The following is a 10,988-nucleotide window of genomic DNA, read 5'->3' as shown; positions in this document are numbered from 1 at the left end:
TACAGAGTCATGCAAAGAGATAATTAGTGCATTTATTTTATTTGTTAAGGCCTGAGAAGAGATCTTCCTCAAGTGTAAGTCTAAATTGGAAAAAGGATGAAGGGGGCAAAAAGTCATAATTACTTTCTACTTTGTATCGATCTTCTCCAAGGGAAAAATTGTCTTTTGTCATATTAACAATAAAATCACAAGAGATTTGTGAAATCAGTCAATACATGTTGGGCAACTTCTGGTTATTTCTTACCAGTAGGAAACAAACAGTAAAATAGGAACATAGGATATACTACCTTGAAAGAAGAACGGAAGTGGCATGTGCACATCTTCTGTGGATTTTGCATCTTATATCTATAAATGCATCTAGTTCATTGGGAGTATGTCTGTCTACAGTCATAATTTTCAGTCATCTGTTGTTTGATATGATAGCTTATTATTGTCATACATATGTATTCATTAAGAAAAAAAAAGAGTGGAAAAAGTTCTCTAAAGTCTTTCTGTCTGAAAGTGCTTTTGAGCCCTTAGGATATCTGTCCCTCATCAGGATGCACGTCTGATTACTTTTCAGGCTTGAAACCATACATAGACATTTGAGGTTGAGGGAAGATGAAAACTTGATAGCTCTGGTCTGCTCTGAAACATACTCTGTTGCTCCCATCCCAGCAAGTGACCTGGGTAAAATAGTGACTTACTATGGATAATCAGAATTTTTCTATGGGTAACTTTTAAAGTGGGAAGTTTGATTGCTGAGAATACATTTTTTTATTGCAAAGATATATCCCTTGAAACACATTACTTTTCATGAGAAAACTAAATGCCTCAAAATATCCATTTGAAAAGCTTTTTTGGTAACTTACATAAGTTTACAATATTTTCATTCTTTGTTTTGAAATTTCAGCCTGAGTCGCTAGCCAGAAGTCCTGCAATTGTTTTACAAGACCTAGAAGCAAACGTGGTATACTATAAGAATGTAGTCTGATCAGGGAATAATAGCCTGTCGAGGAAGGAGCCTCAAAACACTTGAAATTTGACTCCGACAATCTACTTTTGTCCACTTCCTTTCTAGCAAAACTTCAGGGTAGAGTCATGTAAGAGAAAACTTTCCCTTATTTACATCAACTCTGAGGAAAGAGGGGATAAAGAACACTGGTAACCTACCTTTCAAAATAGATTTCTGGACTGAGAAGTAAGTGGATGGTAAAACTTTGTAGATGTAGATTTTCAGGAGATCTTTTGGAAAGAGCTTTCCTACTGGAAGGGTAATGAGAGATAGTTTCTCAACAACTGTGGATTTGAATTTCTCTACCTTTCTTTCAGGACAGTGTAAAGGACTTAGGCAGTAGAAGCCCATAAAGTAATCCAGAAAAGCAGTATTTTCCTTGTGTGCTGTGTTCTCTGTACGTTTATTACTTGGTTGTACTTGGTTTGTTACTTGGCTTCCTTGGTTGTATTCTGCTTTCCATGGAGTTTCTTTAGAATTGTGAGTGGTTCATTAATGATCTCCTCTTGTGCCAATTTACTGTTAAACTTTATCTTTCTTCGTCTCCCTGTGGACTCTTAGCCGGGAGTTTTAATTGCGAATGCTGTAAATCTGTTATGGCTCTGCAGAAGTTTGGGTCTCTTCGACCACTATTTTGAAATTCTAGTTTAAAAAGAGTAATAACCTTGTATCATATCCTTCTAACTTAATTAATCAGTTATTTACTGCTCTCCTAAGAAGACTGATTCACCTTCAAGGCAATTGTATGCATGTTTGCACCTTTTAAGAATAGGTTTATCATTTGAGCAGTCATTTGAATCCCTCACAAGAAGTGCTGTATATCTGGGTGGAGGGAATTTACCAGTACCGCTTCTCTCTTAACAAATGGTGCCTCAGTTTTGCTTGTGCCAGTTTTAGCACAAAAGGAAGTCCCCTTTTGCTTTGGACATCCAGGATCCTTGGCTGCATGTGACAAGCTCTGAAAGCCGGAAGGAAAGCGTCAGACTGCAGAGCAGAAGAATCAGAAGCAAAAGAAAATACAGCTAATGATAACTGAAAACATGGTTGAAATGGTGTGCCCAAACCATAACAAAGAATCTATTAAAAAATCACCTTGAAAAATTCGTGTTTGAGAAGAATTTTGTTTGTTTTGAGTCATCCTGAGAAATGCAACTTTGTCCCAGTCTGACTTACACAAATTTAGACAATGGGCAGGGACAAAGGTAATCGCTCAGCTTCTCACTGGAAATCCACAAGAACTCTGTAAGCAAACTTGACAAACAGAAGGATTTTCAAGGCAGTTTTGTGCAAAGAATTTATTCTGTCACAACACAAAGTCAAAGAGCATCCCTTTCTTTAGCATGATAAATTAAATTTCTGTAATAATAAAAAATCACATTGCTGTGTTCCTTTAAGTTACGTTACCAAATACGTACTAACTATCCCCTTTGCCACTGTCTGAACATCCTGAGCCATTTACATCAGAAACGGAAAAGCTGCTTTAATAAATGTTCTGTGTTTAAATCACTGAGAAAGTAGTTGAAAAGAGAAAATCAGGACTTTTTTTGTGAACATGTTCATAGATTGTATTTCCCGTTGCAGTAAACCCAGAAGTCATAGATGTCATAGATGCACAATTTCACTGGGAAGTATGCTATAAGATTATAAAGAGAAATGTGTGGGCTTTGAGGAATACATATGTACCAGATTATGCCAACGAAGGAAATCTGGGTAAAGTCAGCAAACTTGCTTATTCTGTTATGGATTGGTGAGTAATCACAAAGTAGTGAACTACTGTTACCCTATCTGAGTGGTATTCATCAGTTAGATAAATGCACTCATCTTGTTCATATCTTCACATTTCTAGTAGATGATTGGCAAGGTTCTCAGTAAGTGTGAGTGTATGGTTTGAAGCAGAATTTGTGTTTGTTATAATGCACAGAAATACATACTGGGAAAGGATTTACACTCTATTTAGTCCAAATGCACAGAAACATAATCTCTTAACCAGTCTACATCTGAAGCGCTACTTAAAAGGCTAGCAAGGATTTATGTAAAGCTTTAGGAAAAAATGTTTCAAGAAACTATTCTGCTCTCAGAATAATTGTCAGCTAAAATCTTGAGCTCAGCATGCTAAGACATAACTAAACATACTCCTCTAAATTGCTGTAATTTAGTAGGAAAAGCAATGCAGAAGGGAATTAATAAATTAGTAAAGAGTTATCTAAATGAATAACTTTCATCATCATATTCAAGCTCATCTTCCTCATCATCCTCCAAAAGTCCATATTTAAATTTGCGATAGACTGTGCCATCCTGGCCCATGTATACAATGTCATCCTCATCATCATCATCTTCATTATCTCGATCTCTGTACTCAATGACTTGATCTTCCTGGTAACTGGTACTCTCGTGGTATTTGCCCACGTTGGAAGAAAAGGTTTTGGAGTGGTTTGTCAGCTTCTCGTACCTGCCTTTATTGACAGCCTGATTTTTGGCTTGTGATTTTCTCCAGATGAATACAATGGCTCCAATGACAAGGAGAAGCAAAATACAGGTAATAACAAAGAAAGCAGTTTTGCTTTTGCTCTCAGGTGATAGAGTGGTCCGTAATACACAGTCATCTACAACAGCAGTAAAAGAAAAACAGATTAAATAAGCCTTGTGAGTGTGTATTGCAGAGGCAGGAAAGGGGGTATCTGTCTTCAAAAAACCCAGTACAATGTTCAGGCCAGCTTACATTTTTAAACACATTCAACTAAATACCTCACTCTTTCAGTACACAACTATGTTCTGTAGCTGTGATGGTACAAGGACATAAACAAGGTCTCAGATAGCTATGCTGCTGTGTTAGATTGGAAATATTCAAGAACCGGAAAACAGGCACACAAATACATTTTGACATGATGACTGTAAAATTCATTGTTTCAGATGGCTCTTGGTTGAAGCAAGCACTTCCCAGTCACCTGGTTTATGAAATGCCTGGCTATTTAGCACAAAAGCTGCAGATGAGAAAAGATGCTGTCTGCTGCACCAGTTGCAATTGCTGTTATTTGTGTAAAGGCCTTCGTATTCCAGTAGAAACACACTGTGTGCCTGCATCTCAGCAGTGCATTTTTGCTGTCTTCCCTTTTATTTTCAAATGCCAGCCTAGTTGATCATAAAACCCTTTAGCACTGTTACTGCTGTTCAGCATGGTCCTACCTTGCGTTTCATTGCAGTCACAGCACTCTGGGGTTCCTGCCAGGTCAAAGTCGTGGCAGCAGGGCAGACAGCGGCTTTCTGCCAGGTAGAGCTGCATGCTGGCTGGACAGACTGTGCAGTTGAGAGGCCCAGGTCCCTTGCACTCCGTGCACGAGCTGTCACATTTTTCACACTTTGGCTCGTCCTCCTTCAGACACAGAACACAAGGAATGCACCTTTCATTTTGAATGCTTTGGACCTTCACTGTCTGTGTGGTCATCTCTGGGTACCATGGGTGTCGATGACAAAACACAGGGAGGAGTAAGAAAATTAAAATTTGGTTCATATTTCCTGGTTTCTCAGTGGTCTCCTTGTAGGGAGAAGGGGGGGAAGTTTTGTAGGAGTTTAGAGAGCTCACCTAGCTAGACAGCAAGGTAAAATTAATTCAGACTGCAAGCTCTTTGGCCCGGAAGTATTTTGGTTTTGCTAGTCCCATGCTAGCAGATCTGTAGTTCTTTGGCAGTAATAGTGGTAAAGTGGTCTTCAAGAAGTGTACTCAATAGTATCATTAAAAGTAACTGGCATGAGAGAAGCAACTTGAATTATTCTAAGGAGAAAAAAAAGGCAGCTGAGAGAATGAATTTCCTTTCTAAGGAAATTATTTGGGAAGGAGCAAAAATACAGCTGGATGATACAGCTGGATGGAAATTTTCTAGCGAACCAGATTTTTATTAGATCATGGTTCTGTTTTACAGAAACAGCCTAGATTCAAATACTCTTCTCAAATTCCAGATAGGCTCCTGGGAGCTTATGTGTACAGAGACTACCAGAGATCAGCATTGTCACATCTACCTTGCAGAATACTCTGAGCTCTGGTATTTCAGTATTTGCAGTTCCTGGCCTATTGGGGAAAAAAATTGCTCTTTTTCTGACATGGGACCAGGACCCCATATACACTGTAAGGATCTGGAAATTCCAATAACCTTTCATCAGACTTGCTGTGAGACCTGTGAGGCTGCTTGTCCTGAAACAAAGGATCTGGGCAAGATGGGAGGGTCATGAGGGGGTCCATGAGGAGGTCCAGTTTCTCAGAGTCAAAGCTCTTGCAAAGAAGTGTGGATCTCTGTGATCCCCATCTTGTAGGCTGTTTTCTCAAGGTCTCAGTTTTGAAGCAGTACTGCTAAGGGGATATTGCAGGCCAGAGACTCCTGGGTATGCAGCATCTCAGGCCAGCTGGCTTGCCTTGCTGCTTTATTCTTGAATAAACATGTTTAGAAGGTAGTTGGTGTAGAAATCTGGAAGCTAGAGTGCCCAGACTTGTGGCACAGACCCAAACCTAATTGTGGTTCTATTCTACTACATATAGAGCTCTGTTAACTTTAGTTTCTCCCTCAACTAGAGGTTTCTGCCAGCAGAGCTGTCAATCTGGAATGCAATGTGATGTCTTACAGACAAAGCAGGAGAAATCCACAGGGAAATCTCAGTTATACTGGAAGAAAAAAAAAAAAATGCTGTATTACTAATATAGCTGATTTTGTTCCCATGGCTTTGATGTTATCACTGACAATGTTGTGCCTTTATATTTAATTGTAGAGGATTACTGTATAGTAGACAACCCCAGAAAGAAAAACAGTGCTTCCTCTCCCAAGAAAACAATGAAATAAATGCATTTAAAGATAACCAGCCTTGAAAACTCAGATAAGAGCATTCTGTGTTGTTTGTGTTGTGCTCAGAAGTTAAAGTTCAGCATACGAGTGACAGGAGAAAATGTCTACAAACAGGTACCTCTTGTTCTGGTGCCTCCTGGACTTTGTATTCACCTACAAAACAGTCTGAGTTACACAGTCCACCTGATAAACTGTGGCTCCATACGCAAGATGTGCAGCTAAATGCTCCCTTCCCTAGAAAGGTAAATAAACAACTTTACAACAGGAAAAATTGTCATCTAACTTCCTTTTAAAATTATTCTGACCATTTCCAGCAAAGAAAAGGGTATTTGCCAACAACAGGAATCAGCAGTGAGGAGTTCAGCATGACAAGGTTGGTATTAAAAAAACGTTTGGCCTAGTCTTGAAGTTTTATGTGCAAATGTATTTCTTACGTGTTTTGGTATTCATGAGGAGCTGATTTGGGAATCAGTTGTACATGGAAGCTCTGACACTTTCAGGGGAATCAATTAGGTCAATGCACTGAAGTAAAATTGTGGAGAACCTTGGCCACATGCTCTCCTTCACAAAATCAACATTTATTAGGCCTGATAGTTAACTCTTTCCAAACCATAATGATTAAGATATGTTTGTGTTTCGACAGCAAAATAAGTTTTTTAGTTGCAAGGGAGCAAAATCCTTCACTAGGTGCAACCAGACCATCATATGCACTTTTGTGTTTTGGAGACTCTTTTTGAAGACAGATGCTGCATGCAGTATTTCTGTGAAACATTGAAGTGAAGGCTTTGTCCTATGTGTTAAGATGCACCTGTCCATTTCCCTGCAACTGGGCATTTTCTGCCACCATCTGCAAGGAAGAAAATGGAAATGTAAGTAGCTCAAGTTAGCAGCACTTAAACATCTGAAATTAGCTGCCTTCTATAACCCAGTGAATTTACTATGTGATTTTTCTAAGCATTACGGGGTTTGCCTTCCTGTTCTTGAGAAACCAGACACCACAACATGTCTGCTCACCCATCAACAGTACAGATGAATTTTAGGAGGACTGGTTTGTGCTTCATTTTAGTGCCTCTGTAATCACAACACAAAGTCTGTCCTGTAATATTTATCCCAAATGAAGTAAATACCAGTGGAAGTTGTCTGTAAACTAAAATGGCTATCCTTTTATCCCAAATCCAAGCTAAAATGTTTCTGTTACTTGCTATAATGCTATTATACAATTAAATTTTAGTAGTTCTTGAATATGGTTTCATTTAAGAGTTATTTCCACAATTTTAAATATTGTTATGTTGCAATTAGCTATGTATGCTCCCCAAAATATCCACTATCCAAAACAAATTTTGTATGTTACAGTAAGGTGTGGTCTAAGCTGCAGAGTGGTACTGTTAGTTTTCATCTAATGCTGTTCAGATAGAAAAGGATGTCAAATGGATCCAAGAGGATTAATGAAGCTTCTTCAGAATTGGATGAATTAGGAAAAAGAAATAAATGAATGCGTAAGTGTGCCACAAAACAAAACAGATGGTCTCTCAAAGTTAACTTTGAAAAATACTTAGCCACATTAAAACCAGCAGACATCACTCTTCCCTTTGCAGGCTGTAAAGATGTGTGGTTGGATTTACATTCCTTGACTTTCACAGAGTAACACATAGTAGGACAGCTCGAAGAGTGAGATATAATTCAATCATTATGCAGTGTTTGTGTGAGGAACAAGGTCCAGCTCTGTATCCAACAGAGCCACTTTTTTTGAAGTTGATGAGGATCTTTGTGAGAGGACTGCCTGATGGAAAATTCATTACTGTTATCTGTTTCCCTTCACCGACTTGGCACCGGGACTTGTTCCCAGTCCTCCCCATGAGTGGCTGCCTTTACACTTGCGCTCCATGGCTGGAGAAGGCCCTGTGGGGAGCTTGGCAGGAATTCATACACCTGCTTTGATCTTGATCAATCAATACTCTGAAAGTAAGGTGGCAGCATGGAGCAGCCGGTGCAGCAAATAACCCAGGGCCAGGGTGAGCCCGCAGCCACAGGAGAGGTCTGCATCACTCACTGTAGCTACTTTGGTCACAGACAGGTTTTTAGCGCTGTATATGGCATGTGTCTTAGTGAGGTGTTTCCAAATCTTGGAGCAGAGTGTAAAAAACCAAAGATGTTAGGTGTTTTGATAATGCTTGGCAGGTGTTTTGATAACCCTTATTTTGGTCAAAGCTTTTACCTTCACAAGTTTGGCAGGAAGGGTGACATCTTTCACAGACATTGTTGTCCTTGTTTTCATAGTAGTACTCAGGACAAGAGCTAATGCATTCATTCTTGGAGCGCAACAGGTAGAAATATGTGTCACAGAAAAGGCAGTCTGTGGGTTGAGGCCCCATGCACTCCTTACAACCTTTGTGGCATCTCTGACACGATCCAGTGGAGTTTTGTGCAAAATACCTGAAACAGATCAGATAGTCATGGCTTTGCACAAAGCCCAGCAGTGACAGCAAAACCAAAACATCCTTCATTCTTAGCTTTTACTATGACTACATCAATGTAGAAAAGTGATATTAATGTGATTGCAGTAAACATTTGCAATCTCAGTCAAAATAGAATTAATTTTATTTAATTCCCTTTGGCCATTGGAATTCAGCTATAAAGCAAGATTTGTAGATAAGGGTGTATAAAGTAAGGTCTTCTAAAATCCAGGGTTAATTCAGACTCAATAGGTAGGGCTCATAAAACCTCAACTCTGTTTTGGCCCTGAGAGATACTCTGGAGATGTTGGGTAAGCAGGGAATTCCTCACTGCTCCTTGACCTGCTGTTAGATGAAAATTCAGAAATTTCATAGTTCCTTTCAGTGCGCAAGCAGGCTTACCCAAAGGATATTATCAGAAGAGCAGTGTTCAGTTCAGTTGAGTTGATGGAAAAAAGGAATTGCTGTACAGTGTTTTTTTTTGAGATGCGGTCATAACAGACTTCCAAATTTAATGGGATGATAACTCAATTTAACAGGCAGTGTGATCTTTACTATATTGCAAAATGAAATGGACCTGAACCAGAAATCAGTTCCCAAATTTGAATTTTGGAGACATATTCACAAGAGCGCAGTGAATTCAGGTTTTGAAATTATATGGACTCATATTAATGAAGTTTCTGACTAGAATTACGAGTCCTCAGTTGAAAGGTGTTTTAATGGTTGGTTTATTTTATACCATTATAAACATTTACTCATTGCAAACCAGAAGTAACCTCATCTGAACTTCAGGCTAAGTGAAGGCTGCAGGGGTGCTTGAAGGAAGTTACGCTGCTTCCTATACTAAAGCTAACAGATGGCTTCCTATGTTTATTCTGTTTTACACTGTCCCATACAAACATAACTGAAGAGCATCCTTGGAGTGTAAGAAAGGCCACACCACATAAAACTAGTCCCAGTTTGGGTCCCAACTTTACAGTTTCCTATAGTGAGGGAAGGTTTTCCACCACCTGTGTACTGCTACGACATAAGAATTTCTCACCTGAATATAGAATTCACTTCTGTCTCACTCTCAAATAAAACAGTGCAGAGTGATCTTATTTCTGCCAGCTCTTTCTGTGGTGTATCTCTTAGCTAAAGTTCTTGGACCTTACCCTGCTGGACACTGGTTTACACATCCTTTTCCTTGTCTGTACCAGCCCGGTTTGCAGGAAAGGCACTGTGAGCTGTGTTTTCCAGTGCAAGTGACACAGGTGCTGTGGCATGGAGAACACTGTCCCTTGTCACTCTCAACATAATACCCATCTGGGCATGTTTCAACACAGGTTGTATCTGCACAGACAACAATGCAGAACAACACGTCATATTCAGTACTTGTTGCTGTAAGACATCTCAAACAATCATTCTGACAGGAGGTGCTGCTACAGCATGTACCAGAAGAAGAGAATGCTGGTGTATAGTAATTATTTTTTGTTTCTTCTAAGTCTTACCAGTTCATCAGTCCTCATTTCTGCATTTTATGTGCATTTCAGGTAATATTTTATCTTTGGGAAATGCGTAATACATAATAATGAATGGCAGCTGTGATTTCTTTCAGAATATATGGAAGAAGAAATAGTAACTAGGAAACTTTCTACCTGCATTGCTATTTTCCTTAATTTTCACTCTAAACATCAGCCTCATTGTATTCTGTGCATATCACAAATATGATGGTAAATTTGAGATTTAATGGCACCTGTTCATTTGTCTTTACCCCTATCTTCAGCTGCTGCTAAAGCAGACTGTATGTAATAAGTGCCTGTAATACTGCCAAATGTACCAGGTACATCCCATATTTTCACTGAGATTTCAGAGGGTCATTAAAAGAGGAAGGGCATGTAGAGATAGGACAAGGGGTAATACCTTTAAACTGGGAGAGGGTAGATTTAGATTAGATGTTAGGAAAAAATTCTTTGCTGTGAAGGTGGTGAGACACTAGAACAGGTTGCCCAGAGAAGCCATGGCTGCCCCATCGCTGGAATTGTTCAAAGGCAGATTAGATAGGGCTTTGAGCAATCTGGTTGAGTGGAAGGTGTCCATGTTTGTGGCAGGGCAGGTGGCACGAGATAATCTTTAAGGTCGCATCCAATCCAAACTATTATTTGATACCATGATTCTACGAATCTTGAATGAGAAGGTAGGACTGATGCAACTAACTGCAAGTGCATCAAGTTAAGAGAGCAATGGTTATCCATTAGTAGCTTGTATCCTTATCTAGCTTGTCTTTATAGTTTTGCTGCTTGGGTTGCAACTGGGCAAAGGAAGACACTTCTCCTTATTTCTGGTTTGTTTTGGTTTTTTTTTGCAATCCTTTTTCCAGTCCAGGATGTTTATTTACATACTTCCATCAATTTTACCAATTGTAATGGTGCAAAGAATCTGAGTGTGTTGGTAAGAAACACAGGTCTAATGCAAGACCTTAGAATTTTAAGTATGTAAAAGCATTTAAAGTATGTATTCTAAAATTCTAAAAAGAATTCTAAAAAGAATTCTAAAAAGAATTTTAAGTATGTATTCTAAAATTCTTCATCAGAATCAGACTCAAAAACTTAGGTTCAGTTTTAATTCAAACTTTTCAGCTTTTTTTTTTTTTTCCCTGCAGGAAATAGCATTTTAATTGTTTTTTTCTCCCAAGGATTTTTTGTAAAGTATATGTGAAGAAATAAAGCTTAA

The 10,988-nt window shown here is 38.9% G+C and overlaps 1 protein-coding gene across 1 annotated transcript in view; it reads right to left on the bottom strand.

The window, feature by feature from the left end:
• Nucleotides 1-2,262: 2,262 nt before the first annotated feature.
• Nucleotides 2,263-10,988, bottom strand: part of PCSK5 (proprotein convertase subtilisin/kexin type 5) — a 259,399-nt gene continuing 250,673 nt past the window's right edge. The window contains exons 33-37 of the mRNA XM_061470825.1: nt 9,431-9,608; nt 8,039-8,256; nt 5,942-6,057; nt 4,178-4,364; nt 2,263-3,597 (exon numbers count right to left, since the gene is read on the bottom strand). Of these exons, the coding sequence (XP_061326809.1) occupies nt 3,194-3,597; nt 4,178-4,364; nt 5,942-6,057; nt 8,039-8,256; nt 9,431-9,608 (1,103 nt within the window). The 3' untranslated portion in view covers nt 2,263-3,193. The remainder of the gene's footprint in view (nt 3,598-4,177; nt 4,365-5,941; nt 6,058-8,038; nt 8,257-9,430; nt 9,609-10,988) is intronic.

The sequence above is a fragment of the Pezoporus flaviventris genome, unplaced genomic scaffold (genome assembly GCF_033815535.1).
Source record: "Pezoporus flaviventris isolate CSIRO_AGI_PZ_B2104156 unplaced genomic scaffold, CSIRO_AGI_Pfla_v1 ptg000064l, whole genome shotgun sequence".
Lineage (NCBI taxonomy): Eukaryota > Metazoa > Chordata > Aves > Psittaciformes > Psittacidae > Pezoporus > Pezoporus flaviventris.
Note: the sequence above shows the minus strand (reverse complement) of the source record. Positions and strands in the feature narration are given on the sequence as shown.